At 41.2% G+C, this 16391-nt stretch overlaps 8 protein-coding genes across 8 annotated transcripts; 4 read left to right on the forward strand and 4 right to left on the reverse strand.

The window, feature by feature from the left end:
• Positions 1–618: 618 nt before the first annotated feature.
• LOC6034822 (adult cuticle protein 1) lies at positions 619–1088 on the reverse strand. Its single transcript, XM_001845041.2, has 2 exons — positions 1083–1088; positions 619–1027 (listed from the first exon to the last, which is right to left on the reverse strand). The coding sequence occupies exons 1-2, from the start codon at positions 1086–1088 to the stop codon at positions 626–628; spliced, it is 408 nt and encodes a 135-aa protein (XP_001845093.2). The 3' UTR covers positions 619–625.
• A 511-nt stretch (positions 1089–1599) lies between these two features.
• On the forward strand, positions 1600–2130 carry LOC6034821 (adult cuticle protein 1). The gene is made up of 2 exons (XM_001845040.2): positions 1600–1647; positions 1705–2130. Exons 1-2 carry the CDS (start codon positions 1642–1644, stop codon positions 2128–2130), a joined length of 432 nt encoding a protein of 143 aa, XP_001845092.1. The 5' UTR covers positions 1600–1641.
• Positions 2131–3846: 1716 nt separating this feature from the next.
• On the reverse strand, positions 3847–4379 carry LOC6034820 (adult cuticle protein 1). Its single transcript, XM_001845039.2, has 2 exons — positions 4374–4379; positions 3847–4307 (listed from the first exon to the last, which is right to left on the reverse strand). The coding sequence occupies exons 1-2, from the start codon at positions 4377–4379 to the stop codon at positions 3882–3884; spliced, it is 432 nt and encodes a 143-aa protein (XP_001845091.2). The 3' UTR covers positions 3847–3881.
• Positions 4380–4809: 430 nt separating this feature from the next.
• On the forward strand, positions 4810–5285 carry LOC6034819 (adult cuticle protein 1). Its single transcript, XM_001845038.2, has 2 exons — positions 4810–4822; positions 4884–5285. Exons 1-2 carry the CDS (start codon positions 4817–4819, stop codon positions 5283–5285), a joined length of 408 nt encoding a protein of 135 aa, XP_001845090.2. The 5' UTR covers positions 4810–4816.
• A 4094-nt stretch (positions 5286–9379) lies between these two features.
• LOC6034818 (adult cuticle protein 1) lies at positions 9380–9878 on the reverse strand. Its single transcript, XM_001845037.2, has 2 exons — positions 9864–9878; positions 9380–9805 (listed from the first exon to the last, which is right to left on the reverse strand). Exons 1-2 carry the CDS (start codon positions 9867–9869, stop codon positions 9380–9382), a joined length of 432 nt encoding a protein of 143 aa, XP_001845089.1. The 5' UTR covers positions 9870–9878.
• Positions 9879–10294: 416 nt separating this feature from the next.
• Positions 10295–10834, forward strand: LOC6034817 (adult cuticle protein 1). Its single transcript, XM_001845036.2, has 2 exons — positions 10295–10343; positions 10408–10834. The coding sequence occupies exons 1-2, from the start codon at positions 10338–10340 to the stop codon at positions 10831–10833; spliced, it is 432 nt and encodes a 143-aa protein (XP_001845088.1). The 5' UTR covers positions 10295–10337; the 3' UTR covers position 10834.
• Positions 10835–14142: 3308 nt separating this feature from the next.
• On the reverse strand, positions 14143–14679 carry LOC6034816 (adult cuticle protein 1). Its single transcript, XM_001845035.2, has 2 exons — positions 14632–14679; positions 14143–14574 (listed from the first exon to the last, which is right to left on the reverse strand). Exons 1-2 carry the CDS (start codon positions 14635–14637, stop codon positions 14149–14151), a joined length of 432 nt encoding a protein of 143 aa, XP_001845087.1. The 5' UTR covers positions 14638–14679; the 3' UTR covers positions 14143–14148.
• A 468-nt stretch (positions 14680–15147) lies between these two features.
• Positions 15148–15681, forward strand: LOC6034815 (adult cuticle protein 1). The gene is made up of 2 exons (XM_001845034.2): positions 15148–15196; positions 15252–15681. Exons 1-2 carry the CDS (start codon positions 15191–15193, stop codon positions 15651–15653), a joined length of 408 nt encoding a protein of 135 aa, XP_001845086.1. The 5' UTR covers positions 15148–15190; the 3' UTR covers positions 15654–15681.
• Positions 15682–16391: the final 710 nt, after the last annotated feature.

Here is a 16391-nt window from a genome sequence, read left to right on the forward strand (position 1 = left end):
ATTTTCCTGCTTTGGCGTCACCTGGAGTGGGATCTGTTCGAGTGGTTCCAAATCTGCAGCCATTGCCGTTGAACCAGCGGCAAAAAGTTGCAGAGAATACAACACCTCCTGGCTTCAGTCAGCAACTGAGGGAAAACCAACCAGCATCAACGGATGAAGGCAGTAGTGACCTGGTTTCACCACAAGAACTTCTGAACATTTTCATCGAGATGACAACAACACAATGTGGTTGCAAAACTCGTGCGGAACAAGTAAGAACGATTGGATCATTTATCTTAAAATACAGTTCGTAGTTTACTCGTTCTAATGATTTTGAATATTTCAATGAATTTACTGTTTTAGTTTTAAGTTAGGATTAGTTGTTAAAGTGATTTTTTTTCTTTTTTACCCAAATGTATTCGATTCAATGCAAAAATGTAAAACAGTTAATAAGAAAACGAAAAATATAACAAAGATGAAGAGCATGTAGTCATACCACTTAGCATGTAAATGAAATGTTATTATTATAAGAAAGTTCAATAAAGACATATTTAATTTAAAAAAAAAAATCAAATAAATTTACAGAAAGCAATACCAAATAACTTTTATTTACATCCAGCTAAAACATTGAAGGGCCGACAAAGATTTACCAGGTTCCCGGAGCCGGGGCCAGGTTCAGCGACTTCTGGTTGACGACATGTCCGGCGAGTGGGGCCTTGTGGACAGCTCCACGGTTGGCGGCGACGTACGTGGCCGAGTGCTGAATTGGGGCAGCGATCACGGCAGCGGAGTGTCCATGATGGTAGTTATCGTAGTAGTGGCCAGAGTTGTAAGTCACGGCAGCTGGGACATTCCAGTGGTTGTTGAAGGCCGAGACAATTGGTGCCGCAGCCCATCCGTGGTGGTAGTCGTTGGACTGAACAACAGTTGGTCCACCGTAATGACCGGCGTAGGTCACTGCTGGAGCCACGGCGTATCCCTGGTGGGTGTACGGAATGTAGGAAGCTTCGGCGACGGCAATGGCCACCAGGACAAAAGCTGCGATGCACTAGAGTTGAAGAATATATTAGATTTTGGTAAACCAATTATAATATTCAAATTACCTTCATGATTGTTCCTTTGAGTGTTGAAGAACTTGTGTTCTGATTGAAGGTTGAGATGAGTATGATTGACAGATCGTACAAGCTGAAGCTTTTATACTGAATAGAATCCTTAAGCAAGTGCTCCAAATTAAGTATATCTCCCAAATTGATTGCACTACTTTCAGTTAGCCAAACTACATTCACTTCTAGATTGGTAGAATTCATTATCCCTGTCCTACTACAATGAGCGACACACATTCCAGTGATTGAAACAAGTTTCGGGCGAGCCTCTCAACGGATTGATAGATCTGTATCAACGCTGCTCGATTGTATAATTCGGTCATAAAACAAAGCGTATCGTAGCGGTCCATTGAATCGTCACTAAGTGTGCCTCACTAATTGCCGTTTATACTTTTGGGGGTTAGATTCCGGTGCACATGATGGATCAAGTGTTGGAATTTAAGAATTGGTAAAAGTTGCACTTTGGTGGTATAAATACTACAGCAATTGGTTGAGGTTATCATTGTCAACTCATCGTTCAACTTGATCGCAGGTTTCAAGCAATCCTTAAAACTCAACCATGAAGGTAAGACAGACTTACAACATCTTTGATAACTACTAATCAAGACTCTTCGTATTCCAGTGCATCGCAGCTGTTGTCCTGGTGGCCCTTGCCGTCGCCGAAGCTTCCTACATCCCGTACGCCCACCAGGGATACGCCGTAGCTCCAGCAGTGACCTACGCCGGCCATTACGGAGGACCAACCGTCGTCCAGTCCAACGACCCTCACAGCTGGGCATACGCCTCGGCCGTCCACAATGCCTACCAAGCCCCAATTGTCTCGGCCTACAACAACCACTGGAACGTCCCAGCTGCCGTGACCTACAACTCTGGCCACTACTACGATAACTACCATCATGGACACTCCGCTGCCGTGATCGCTGCCCCAGTTCAGCACTCGGCCACGTACGTCGCCGCCAACCGTGGAGCAGTCCACAAGGCCCCACTCGCCGGACATGCCGTCAACCAGAAGTCGCTGAACCTGGCCCCGGCTCCGGGAACCTGGTGAAGAGTTTTACTTGTCTGTGATTTTATTCTGCAATAAAAATGTGAAAATTAAGATGTTTTAAATTAAACCATTGGCAAACTTCAAATAACTTTGTTTGATTCTTATATTTGAGAAAGTAAAACATATCTTGATCTCCAATATTATGATTTAGTCTCACATACAATCTTGCTCAAACTCTTTAGTGTTTTTTGTTCAATCTGATTTAATTTGGACACAGTTGATTAATGTCCACCGCATTTTTTTCCTATCTCTGTTCAAATTGAATTTGACACCTCCGGTTAGCCTGAAGGTATGATACTGTTGCGAAGCGGTGTATTAGCTAATAAAATCTATTATCTGTTAAGAGATTTAGATGGAGCATATTAGTCGCACGTGGATAAACAACAGACAAATGTGGCGGACACTCCCGCACATGGTGAAACGGTTTTTTTTTTCTAATATGTTTTGCTTGTTTTTATATTTTGTCACCGTTTGTACTACGCTTCTTCGAGGTACCATTGATGGTTGGCAGGTTGGTAGCATGTTGTCTCTCGTAAATAATTTTATTATGAAATAACCCGAATTAAATGATATCTTCGAATTGTTCATCATAATGTTGGCCGATTTTAGAGTGACATACTTTATGGATGACGTGGTTTATTGATGTATTCTTACGTTTTCCTACAACGACTTATTAGTACTTGAATTTTAAAATAGCATTTTTCCACGATAATTTGTAAAATTTATAAAAATTACCACCATGTGAAATTGTTGGTAATTTTGGCTAAAAAAATAAATTGAACTAAATTGAATTGAAATTAAATGAATTAAATTGAATTGAAAACAAAAGCGGACCTTCTAGCTGTTGATCTTCTCGATGTCAAAAATGCTCCAGCTGTCAAAAAAATTTTCAGTCTCTTCACGAAGATTGCTTTGATTTTTCGTTCTATAATTTCGACGTCGTCGTGCTATCTTGTCGCACCCGCCATTTTGACGTTCCGAGAAAAACGTGTTTTAATGTTTGACCTTGAATATTCAAAACCGAGAGCATGCAATGTAAACAATAACAAACAGGTTTTGTTTGACTCACCATTATGTGGATTGTCCCAAAGTTTGGTTGAAGTTGGTTGCTGGAGTCCCGAGTTATAATTACAAATGTTTACGGTAGTCTAGCTTGTACGTGCGACAAACGCATCCTGACTTTCCTGGCCTGAAATCCCTTTGGCCTTTTGTCGCAGTTACATCAATTTTCATGGAGTGACAAGATAGCACGACAAGATTGAAACTACTTTCATATGTAAAGTGACAAAAATGCACGGAGTTTTTTCGGTTTTTGTTGAATATCTCAGGATTGAAATCGAATTTTGGGGATCTGTGAAGGTCAAAAGGTGAGGCATTGTGAGCTGCACAAAATGGCGTTCTTAACTCAATTTGGCCCAAAATGCACGTACGACAAGTTAGCACGATGGCGACGATTTGATAACTCCCTCTCTCGACGGTTCCTTCAATATCAACTACGAGAGAGTCCACTGTATTTGAATTGTGTTTGATTGGGTTAAACTGAGTTAAAATGAATTGAATTGAATTCAAAACATTTTGAAATGGTTTTTATTCTAGCAATAATATTCCATAAATTCAAATTAAAAAGCTATATTAGTGAGAGGGAAATTAATATTCAGATAATTTTAGAGTGCTTCAATCAGTTTATTCAAAACATACATCAGTCATATCCTTATTCATACAGAACATCAATCACAGATCATTTCAACACCTTACAGAGTTCCTGGAGCTGGAGCCAGGTTCAGTGACTTCTGGTTGATGGCATGTCCGACGAGTGGTGCCTTGTGAACTGCTCCACGGTTGGCGGCGACGTACGTGGCCGAGTGCTGAACTGGGGCAGCGATCACGGCAGCGGAGTGTCCATGATGGTAGTTATCGTAGTAGTGGCCAGAGTTGTAGGTCACGGCCGCCGGGACGTTCCAGTGGTTGTTGTAGGCGGAGACAATTGGGGCTTGGTAGGCATTGTGGACGGCCGATGCATAGGCCCAGCTGTGAGGGTCGTTGGACTGGACGACGGTTGGTCCACCGTAATGGCCGGCGTAGGTCGCTGCTGGAGCTGCGGCGTATCCCTGGTGGGCGTACGGGATGTAGGAAGCTTCGGCGACGGCAAGGGCCACCAGGATAACAGCTGCGATGCACTGGGATAAAAATTAAAAAAAAAATTATAGTTAAAGTCACACAATACTAATCATTGATTCTTCTACCTTCATGATGATAGTTTTTTTTTTTGGAGATTTGTTTAGTACTTGTGAACAAGTTGAACGATGTTCTTTGAATGATTAAGGTTACCACTGTCAATCAGATTTTATACCCAGAAAATATTTTTCAATGTTTTCTACAACTTTCATATCATCAAAAAATGCATCAAATTGATCTATTTTACTCAGTGGCATTATACCTATCTACTACAACTAACTCAATGTATGGTACGCAAGTATACTCGAAAAAAGCGACAACCAGTTTTTTACATAAGTTTCGGTTCAGTTGGTACGCGTGCCTCTGCTTAATTTAGAAAGGAACTGATGAGGAACTGATCAAAGTAGAATGACTTCAATATAAATTGAAAGAATTTTGACAATATTGATCAGAGTTCAAGTAGCATTCAATTCGAGCGAGTTCGTCGCAGTCAACCTTCCAAAATCCAACCATGAAGGTGAGAATTGTAGAATTGATACTTTTAATAGAATTTAAATAACTTATCCAACTTCTTCCAGTGCATCGCAGCAGTTGTCCTGGTGGCCCTTGCCGTCGCCGAAGCATCCTACATCCCGTACGCCCACCAGGGATACGGCGTATCCCCGGCAGTGACCTACGTCGGTCATTACGGTGGACCGACTGTTGTTCAGTCCAACGACTACCACCACGGATGGGCTGCGGCTCCAATTGTCTCGGCCTACAACAACCACTGGAATGTCCCAGCTGCCGTGACCTACAACTCTGGCCACTACTACGATAACTACCATCATGGACACTCCGCTGCCGTGATCGCTGCCCCAGTTCAGCACTCGGCCACGTACGTCGCCGCCAACCGTGGAGCTGTCCACAAGGCACCACTCGCCGGACATGCCGTCAACCAGAAGTCGCTGAACCTGGCCCCGGCTCCGGGAACTTGGTAAAAATGTTGATACATTTCATATTCTTTGTGTCAAAATTGTATAAAAAAAATCTGATTGTTTAAATGGAAATTTAAACGTTGTGTTTTATCTCTGCTGAAGAATTTCCATCGGATGTTACGTCCCTGATTTCCTATGATGTCATTTTTCGAGGTGTCTGACCAAATTGAAAGCGGTAAGCGTGAAGTTGTGCTGCTGTTGCTATGAGGAATAGCAGTTGATATCTGATTATTGATTTCGTTCGATACAGCTCATTAGCTCCACGTGTCTGAAAAGAGTTGGAGCATGAAAAGTATTTTTAACGATTATTTTCCAAAAATGTTTTCATGTTTTTGATTCGACAGAACATGTGATATCTTTTTAATCAGCTTGATTAATAAAAAAGAGAACAACATTTCTATTTAGTTGAATTATTTATAACGATTTTCAAACACTCAAGTTTCAACTTTAAATATCCAACTGTAACAGAAATAATGTCTTTCAACTGAATGTGACTACTTCCCTCTCAGGAAAAACCATCCGTGCATCCAATTACACTTTCACCCTTAGTAACAAACTCAAAACTTTTGTCGTATCATCCGGAAATTGTACGTGTGTCTCAGGCAAGAGTATTACAGTTTTGTTGACCGGGCAGCAGACCAACACACCTCACAGGAGTGTGGACTTCAATTTGCCAACTATAACAAAGGAAAACTAAACTCATTAATCGACAACACAACAGTTGTTGGGAAACTATTTTGCAAATGGTCGGACTGCAGTGACCATTTAATTTTGTACAAACTCTCACTAAACTGAAAAAGTTTTATATCAAAATTTAAAAAATAGGAATTTTTCGTTTATATAAAAAACACTGTGTATTTTGTATGACCCAACTATTTCTCAAGATTAGTGAATAAATTAGGTGTAGATTTCAAGACATTACACAACTAACGTAGAACAGCAATTTGAGCAACAGGACAAAACTTCTGCCCCCGCTCAGATATCGGGCACATCCCGAAACATTCGCTGGCAACTTGGTGGACGAACTTTCGTAACCAAATAGCTGTCTGGGTTTCGTCACCATCAAAACCAGCTGCTTGGGGTGCAATTTTGGAGCAACTGTTTGAAGATGTGGCAAAAGTTAGGTCCAAGTGTCTTGTGCAACAGACAGGGGAAACACACGACACGTGCATCGTTTTCTAGATTCTGAACCCAAGATGACACACTTTGCTAGCCGGTTTAATTAATGTTGAGAAAGTAAAACAGCCTGGGGCAGTTTTGTGTCAATTGCACTGCTCGAACAAGCATTATTTTGGCAGGTTTTGTTATTTTCAAAAGCAGATTTGCGAAAGGTTTCAAGCTTCCTCGAAGATTGTTGGCCATGATTAAAAAACTGCCTGTTCAGCATGTTTTGCTAGTTACACTAATTGGTCTTGTGATCTGATGTGTAAGCAATTATTTTTGCATTTCTTTACACTCTCATTATCGAGATATTTTTACTTGTAATTTGTGCAGAAAATATGGTCTCGAAGCTTCGAAGAAGCAAGAGCAAATTGTTTATCACGGATGCTGCAGTTTATGCTTTATGGATTGCATAAATGTTTGGTCTTTTAATACTTGCAAATATTTTGAAATGTAAAATAGCAGCTGACCTTCAATGCAACATTTTGAAACTGCTGGGTTTGTTAAATAGTTACACATTGACTCGAAATGTGCAAAGTACGGCTCTGCTAGTGTTTTTTTTTTAATCTGTTAAGAGCGAGTCCACGAGCAAAGCATACCCATCTCGCATCGACCTCACCAATCTGCCTGATATTTTCAGGGGTTGTTTGTACATATAAAACTAGCATCTGGTCAAAATATGAGCACTCTAGGTCAACGGGAAGTGGGGAAATCGGGACACAAAGTTTAAAGGTTCAAAAACGTCAAAAATCGTAAAAAGGCTGTAACTTAGGCAAAATTCAATTTAATGTCAAAATTCAAAATGCATCTTGAAGGGCTTCAAAAATGCAACAAAATGCAGGGTAGAGCATCCCAATTGGTTAATTTTAAAGGGAGTTATTGCTATTTTAGTGAAAAAATAGCATAATTTTCAAACTGATATAAAAAAGTGTTCCATCCAGATATCAACTCGTTCACCTGCAGCATCATCTGACTGAGACTTTTAAGGCAGTTTAACATATCAAATAGACACTTTTACTTTTAGTGAATTTTTTGGTAGTAAATTTTTGCTCGGAGGACCGCTTAGATTCCATTTTCTGGTGATAATTTTATCATAATCGTGTTCCTGAGACAATTTCACATTAAAAACATGCATAAAAATGTTTGTTTTCATCCCCTTTAGCCCTTTAAAAAATAAAAGTTTAAAAAAAACTTTGATTCACATTTATTGAAAATCAAGTTCGTTTCCAAGGATACTAGATGACACCAGAAAAAAAATGCAGCTTCTTAATTTTTTTTTATCTTTCATTTTTTAAAGGGTTAAAATGGATGATAATGTACATTTTTATGCATGTTTCTTTTGTGAAATTGTCTCAGGAACACGAATATGATAAAATTATCACCATAAAATGGGATCTAAGGGGTCCCCTGAGCAAAAATTTACTACCAAAAAATTCACTAAAAGTAAAAGTGTCTATTCAATATGTTAAACTGCCTTACCCAAAGCGGTCTCAGTCTCAGATGGTAGTCCCAGATGTCCCCTACAAGCTGCAGGTCGATCCGAGTTGATATCTGGATGGAACACTTTTTTATTTCAGTTTGAAAATTATGCTATTTTATCACTAAAATGCCAATAACTCCCTTTAGAATTAACCAATTGGGATGGTCTACCCTGCATTTTGTTGCATTTTTGAAGCCCTTCAAGATGCATTTTGGAATTAAATTGAATTTTGCCTAAGTTATAGCCTTTTTAAGATTTTTTACGTTTTTGAACCTTCAAACTTTGTGTCCCGATTTCCCCACTTCCCGTTGACCTAGAGTGCTCATATTTTGACCAGATGCTAGTTTTATATGTACAAACAACCCCTGAAAATTTCAGGCAGATTGGTGAGGTCCAAACGACGTCCCATACAAAGGGGTATGCCCTGTTCGTGGACTCGCTCTTAAAAGTAAAACCATTGTAATTATCTAGACGAGACACATTATCCCTTTAAAGTTTGACCTTTCATACTCAAACAACAAGCAATAATCCCATAACTTGACCCGTCTAGTTTAGGGGCCGATTTCAACAAGTCATAAATTTACTCTTTCACCCCCGCAAACAAGTTCAGCCCCCTTAACAAGTAGTCCTCAACGCACACTTGCATATTAAACAACAGCTTCCCTCGAATCGTGCGACCCTTAAACGCGTTCCGAAATCCTCCCCCCCCCCCCAAACCAAACTTTTCGAACGAGCTTTCACACGCAGCCAATTGAAACTTTTCCAGCCCCCTTTTTCCATCCAACCCAACAAAAGTGGTCCCGTTTTGTGTGTTGCCAAAAGTTGGACTGATTTGCGCGCCCTTTTTGCATCACCCAGACAACGCCACCGACGAAGACCAACGACGACGGGGATGAAATGCTGATGAATGTTGGAAAAGTTTTGCTCATCGCAACCACCCTCCCCCTTCCAAAAACACCCCCGTTAGCACCACAATTGGAAGAATCAGACACACGATGCCACACGCGTGCGAATTTGCTCGCTTTTCTGAGCCATCCACCGCAAACAGAAAGGCAGCCGGTTAAGAAGTCAGTCAGCTGTCGTCATCACACAGCAGACACACAACAACACACATGGGTTGGGGAAAAGTGACGAAACAGTGCACGTGGTTTTGGCTTTGGCACGTGGTTTTTCCCCGAAAGTTGCGTTTCGTTTCGACGAAATTTGGGCGCTTTTTCTCCGAAGCTTGTAATTAAACAGCGTTGGTATGTAACAAGATCTGAGAGCGTTGTTTTGGAAGACTTGAATGAGTTGTTTCTTGGAAATTGTGGTTACGGGAGTTTGGTGGGATTCTAGGAATGAATCTTCTCACCTTATATGAAAACATTTCTCGGAAAAAAGAAGTTTGTTCGATTGAAGGTCAATTCGTATTAATTATTTTATTCAGCAATAAATATCACAGTCCATTCCAAACTTCCTACAGCGTTCCCGGAGCCGGGGCCAGATTCAGCGACTTCTGGTTGACGGCATGTCCGGCGAGTGGTGCCTTGTGAACAGCTCCACGGTTGGCGGCGACGTACGTGGCCGAGTGCTGAACTGGGGCAGCGATCACGGCAGCGGAGTGTCCATGATGGTAGTTATCGTAGTAGTGGCCAGAGTTGTAGGTCACGGCCGCCGGGACGTTCCAGTGGTTGTTGTAGGCGGAGACAATTGGGACTTGGTAGGCATTGTGGACGGCTGAGGCGTAGGCCCAGCTGTGAGGGTCGTTGGACTGGACGACTGTTGGTCCTCCGTAATGGCCGGCGTAGGTCACTGCCGGGGCTACGGCGTATCCCTGGTGGGGGTACGGGATGTAGGAAGCTTCGGCGACGGCAAGGGCCACCAGGACAACTGCTGCGATGCACTGGAAGAAGTTGAATAAGTTATTATTCTATGAAAAGTATCAATTCTTCAATTCTCACCTTCATGGTAGGATTTAGGAGGGATGACTGCGATGAACTCGTTCGAATTGAATGCTACTTGAACTCTGATCAACATTGACAAAATTCTGTCAATTTATATTGAAGTCTATCAAGTTGGATCGAGCAGTTCCTCATCAGCTCCTTTCTAAATCAAGCAGAGGCACGCGTACTAATTGGACCGAATCAGGTGCAAAAAAAACAGTCGTCGCAATTTTTTGTTGCTATGCTGAAAAAAGCGTATAGATCGCACACGACACGTTAAAAAGCAGTAGCAGTTTAGTTTGATCCCGTAATAAGGTTGGTTTGCATTTCCTTATAATCAATTTTGGAATGCTTGAATGGTAGAATATGATGAGTACAACGAACAAGTCATATTTTGTATAAAAGCTGATTGAGGGAGTGATCTAAGCCATTCTTAGAATATCGTTCAACTTGTTCACAAGTGTCAATCAAATCCTTACCAAATCATTCATAATGAAGGTAATAGAATTAACGATTAATGTTGTGTGAATTTAATCTATAGAATTTTTATTTTTTATCCCAGTGCATCGCAGCTTTTGTCCTGGTGGTCCTTGCCGTCGCCGAAGCTTCCTACATCCCGTACGCCCACCAGGGATACGCCGTAGCCCCGGCAGTGACCTACGCCAGCCATTACGGTGGACCAACCGTCGTCCAGTCCAACGATCCTCACAGCTGGGCCTATGCCTCAGCCGTCCACAATGCCTACCAAGCCCCAATTGTCTCGGCCTACAACAACCACTGGAACGTCCCGGCGACCGTGACTTACAACTCTGGCCACTACTACGACAACTACCATCATGGACACTCCGTTGCCGTGATCGCTGCCCCAGTTCAGCACTCGGCCACGTACGTCGCCGCCAACCGTGGAGCTGTCCACAAGGCACCACTCGCCGGACATGCCGTCAACCAGAAGTCGCTGAATCTGGCTCCGGCTCCGGGAACTCTGTAAGGTGTTGAAATGATCCGTGATTTGTTTCCTATATGAATGAGGTTATGACTGATGTATATTTTGAATAAACTGATTGTAGTTGACTGAACTTATCTGTTTTAATATTATTTTCCATGTCCCTAATAAAGCAAAAATATTTTTTTTATTTTCTAAAATATTTTTTAATGTTTATAATAAAAGTGAGACATGGTAAAATAATCAGATATAAACAGGGAATGGGTTCCGTCTTTTTTTAAAAAGAATATGTTTTTTGTTGTTGTGAGCTGCGTCATGGTTTTTCCATCAATTTATTCAAAGTTTTTTTTTCTTTTTTGATAATTTCAACTTTGTTATGTGTAATCAGTGAATTTAAGGGAATGAATACCTTCCCCTGATCCGGTGGCCATCCATACCGATAATGGCACTTAAGAATTTGGGGTCGTTTCGGTGAAATCTAAAAAAAGTGTTTGCCATGGTTTGTCGGCAGCGAAAAGGAAGAGACCGGCCGAATAACCAAAAAAAAAAAATGAAATATACAAAGTGTCCATCGGAGAAGACATATTGTGGGACTAGCTTGATGCAGCCGGAATCCAGTGAAAAATTTCATGTATTTGAGGAGTGATTTTAGCAGTCCCATTCCAAGAACTGCTTCCCATTAGCATAAGTGTTGATCATGGCCACAATTCCTAGCAGCAAAAGAAATTTCGAGTGATGACCATTTAACGGGTGGTGCACGCAGTCGATCATGCACAACCAGAAGGGCTGCAGAAGCTGCAGACGGAATTGGAAACTTTTAACAGTTTAAGATTCATAACACAAGTGACGAGACGATCAAATGGATTGAAGCCCAAGATTTCTGATTTGGTGAGATCTTTCCATTTTGAATTTCAGAAGATTCATTCATTTAAACTGACATACAAACATTTAATTTAAGACAATATTTTTATTATTGCAAATGAATTGTTGGATATTTTTTTATATTGATCTCTTTGTGATTGGATAATCCAATTTGCTCTCCATCTGCATTAACTATTTCTTATTCCTGATTTTCTGTTCTTGTTTTGCTCCCTAACATCTCCATTTTGCTCCCTAATATCTATCTCTTTTATGTCCTTGTGAGGGGATCATCGATCCATCCGCATTGACACACTATCTTTTAATTTTTCGTCTTGTCTTTCTTCTTATTTTTCATTGTTTTTTTTTCACACTTACTACCAGTCTTTGTGAGGGGATACTGAGCTCGATTTGCTCTCCATCCGCATTGACCTTTTCTCATCTTTGATTTTCCTTTTTATCAGTAGTTAGAACCAAAGCCGGGGATTGGGTAGGGAGCATCAGGACAGTGGACAGTATGCTGTAATGGCGGAGACTGGACGTGGATAGTGGAAGACCAGAACTACGTCACAAGGGGGAAATAGTTTATTAATTATACAATTCTAAAGGATTGTCTAATTACTACATCTATTGACCTCTGTCAGTTTTCAGCTGTCTGCTGCACCCTTTTAGGCCCCCAACAGGGTGCGAGCCCTGTTTTTCAGCTTGTCTGACTTTTTTCGGAGTTATTGGAGGTTACTGTCGGAAGGAGATTCTCTTCCCCTGAGGACACCGTGAGTGATTTTGATTGTTCGCGTCCAACCATCCCCTTTTGGCCCTTCATACGGCAGTAATTTGAAGATGCTCCCTTTAAGTCTGAGCCACTGTAATTCTAGGCAACCGCTACATAGGTCTTCCTTGTGGCCCTGTTGGTTATCACATCAAATCAAATCATCAAATCGGAATATGTTTTTTGTTGTTGTTTTTTTTGTTAAATGGGGAGCAACCTCCTTTTTAGTTGTTTTGAAAGAAACATTCAATGTAACATGTGTTCATATGACAAACTTAATTAGTCATTTTCAAAAATAAAATAACTAACGCGAGACACCATGTTGGCAACCTGCCAACCTCTCAAATAAGGCTTTCTAGTCAGAAATTTACCAACACATTCAAAGTATGTTTACATTACAACTAGTGGTTTGTTTGCATCAGGTTTTCTATCTCTTTCTAGCAAAAGTTTTTTGTCAGGCGACTTCTAGCTGTTTTTTTTTACTGTCCGCACGATATGTCAGCCAACATACTTCGCAGGGCTGTGACAGCTCGAGCTTGGTCATTGTTTGCATCAGGACACTGTGACGAGAAGTTCGTCATTTTTGGGTTAAATTATATTTTTTTCACTGGGCCTAGAAAGCCTTATGGGTATCGACAGTAGTGGTGACAAACTTTGCTGAAAACGTTCTTACAGAATAAATCTTGTTTAAAGTTCAATGATGTTTCATAATTCATTTACTGAAATACATTTTATTTATCAGATCTTCTTCTTAGAAAAAATTCTTGGGAGAAATTGGGCCAAATTTAATAGAATTGACTTTTAAGATTTTAAAGTAGAGTTCATCAAAATTAATCATAATTTAGAGAAAAATGTTGTTAATTTTTCTTAAACATTTTTTGATGAAGTTTGACTTATTAATGGTAATCAGATATTACGATAAACACAGATGGAAAGCGTTTATTTTTGGGTTATTGTGAGCATCTGCGTCAATTTTGAGCGAAATTGGTTGATCTCATTGATACCCGAGCCTGAAGTTGCTTGTGATAAAAAAAAGACATTTTTAACTCGCTAATAACTTTTCAGGTTCGTGTTTTACTGTTTTGGTATGTTCTAGCAAGTTGCAGAGCATTAAATCATCAATGAGAATTTCACTTTTGGGAATATGCGGATAGAAGTAGCGCACCGTGCAGATTAAACCGTAAGAAATTGTAATTTTTCATTCATGTATCCCATTTTTTAAACACAAACTTAACCTTTGAGTGAAGTTTGTTTTTAAAATGGGTAAATATTTACCGATTTAGCTTATATTTGGCACTTTTGGAGTCCAAAAGGAAAAATATTCAGCACGTGGTGCGAGGTTTTTTAAAAAAGTTCTATATTCGGAGCACCTTAATGTCCACGTGCATCTAATGTGCTCTAAAACTAATAATTAGATAATTAATTTTATTTGCTTCGCAACAGTTCGATGGCTATCCAAAGTGTGTCTTTCAATTGGAACGGTCAGCGGAAAAAAGGTGGTGAACATTATTCAACTGTGACTAATCATACCAGATTGAGAAATCCACAACATTGAAGGGCTTGAGCTGGAATGTTTATCAGACCAGGTTATTAAATATGTGGTTTAAGAATTATTTGTTTCTCAAATGAAATAGTAAGACAAAGTTATGTTAAGTTTGCCAATTTGTGTTTATTTAGATCATCCTAATATTTACATTTTTTTACAGAATAAAATAAAAGACGTGTAATACCCTTTACCAGGTTCCCGGAGCCGGGGCCAGGTTAAGCGACTTCTGGTTGACGGCATGTCCGGCGAGTGGGGCCTTGTGGACTGCTCCACGGTTGGCGGCGACGTACGTGGCCGAGTGCTGAACTGGGGCAGCGATCACGGCAGCGGAGTGTCCATGATGGTAGTTATCGTAGTAGTGGCCAGAGTTGTAAGTCACGGCCGCCGGGACGTTCCAGTGGTTGTTGTAGGCCGAGACAATAGGGGATTGGTAGGCATTGTGGACGGCCGAGGCGTAGGCCCAGCTGTGAGGGTCGTTGGACTGGACCACGGTTGGTCCTCCGTAATGGCCGGCGTAGGTCACTGCTGGAGCTACGGCGTATCCCTGGTGGGCGTACGGGATGTAGGAAGCTTCGGCGACGGCAAGGGCCACCAGGACAACAGCTGCGATGCACTGGAATACGAAGAGTCTTGATTAGTAGTTATCAAAGATGTTGTAAGTCTGTCTTACCTTCATGGTTGAGTTTTAAGGATTGCTTGAAACCTGCGATCAAGTTGAACGATGAGTGGACAATGATAACCTCAACCGATTGCTGTAGTATTTATACCACCAAAGTGCAACTTTTACCAATTCTTAAATTCCAACACTTGATCCATCATGTGCACCGGAATCTAACCCCCAAAAGTATAAACGGCAATTAGTGAGGCACACTTAGTGACGATTCAATGGACCGCTACGATACGCTTTGTTTTATGACCGAATTATACAATCGAGCAGCGTTGATACAGATCTATCAATCCGTTGAGAGGCTCGCCCGAAACTTGTTTCCATCACTGTAATGTGTGTCGCTCATTGTAGTAGGACAGGGATAATGAATTCTACCAATCTAGAAGTGAATGTAGTTTGGCTAACTGAAAGTAGTGCAATAAATTTGGGAGATATACTTAATTTGGAGCACTTGCTTAAGGATTCTATTCAGTATAAAAGCTTCAGCTTGTAGGATCTGTCAATCATACTCATCTCAACCTTCAATCAGAACACAAGTTCTTCAACACTCAAAGCAACAAACATGAAGGTAATTTGAATATTATAATTGGTTTACCAAAATCTAATAAATTCTTCAACTCTAGTGCATCGCAGCTATTGTCCTGGTGGCCATTGCCGTCGCCGAAGCTTCCTACATTCCGTACACCCACCAGGGATACGCCGTGGCTCCAGCAGTGACCTACGCCGGTCATTACGGTGGACCGACTGTTGTTCAGTCCAACGACTACCACCACGGATGGGCTGCGGCACCAATTGTCTCGGCCTACAACAACCACTGGAACGTCCCGGCGGCCGTGAACTACAACTCTGGCCACTACTACGATAACTACCATCATGGACACTCCGCTGCCGTGATCGCTGCCCCAGTTCAGCACTCGGCCACGTACGTCGCCGCCAACCGTGGAGCTGTCCACAAGGCCCCACTCGCCGGACATGCCGTCAACCAGAAGTCGCTGAACCTGGCCCCGGCTCCGGGAACCTGGTAAATCTTTGTCGGCTCTGCAATGTTTTAACTGGATGTAAATAAAAGTTATTTGGTATCGCTGTATGAATATTTACTTTATTTCACACTCTAGGCAGCAGTTTATCTAAAAAGAATCAATTACGTTTTCGCTTATCTTAATTCTTATGAAGTTTTTTTTTTTTCGAACAAATTAGTTTGACAATTTTGGTATCAAATAATGATATTTTTTGCTAAAAACTAGAGAACTGCGCGACTGTCAAATGGGAAACATAAAACTCGTAATTCAGAACATCGTAACGTCCCAAGCATAAAAAGTAGGACACTGCCATATAAACTGGACCATCAGAAACACACAAATCTGGACAGACCATCTGCACGGAACCGTGGTCCATGACCCTGCAGTTTCGTTCGACAACTCCCCTCCCCCGTTTGTCCTTGTTCCGTCACGTGATCTGCCACGTGGTCCCGAGTTTGGTTGTGATTTATATATCGATGATGGTGACGACATGCAATCCGAAAGAGGTGGACCCCCTCTCTTTCCTAAGCAGAAAAGTGGCTACAGTAGCAGTTCCGGTTTTCCGCGGTCACTGGTTTTTTTCCCAGCAACACAACTTTGTTTAAGAAAGATAATAAAATATATTGCAAATAAAAAGAAACGAACGAGCGCGCGAACTCTCGAGTGGAAATTTATCTGCAAACTGGCCTGGAAATGAAACGCGCTACGGGAAAGGGTTGAGAGAAAGCTCCAGGAATGCAGTGA

Source organism: Culex quinquefasciatus, chromosome 2 (genome assembly GCF_015732765.1).
Source record: "Culex quinquefasciatus strain JHB chromosome 2, VPISU_Cqui_1.0_pri_paternal, whole genome shotgun sequence".
NCBI classification, from domain to species: domain Eukaryota; kingdom Metazoa; phylum Arthropoda; class Insecta; order Diptera; family Culicidae; genus Culex; species Culex quinquefasciatus.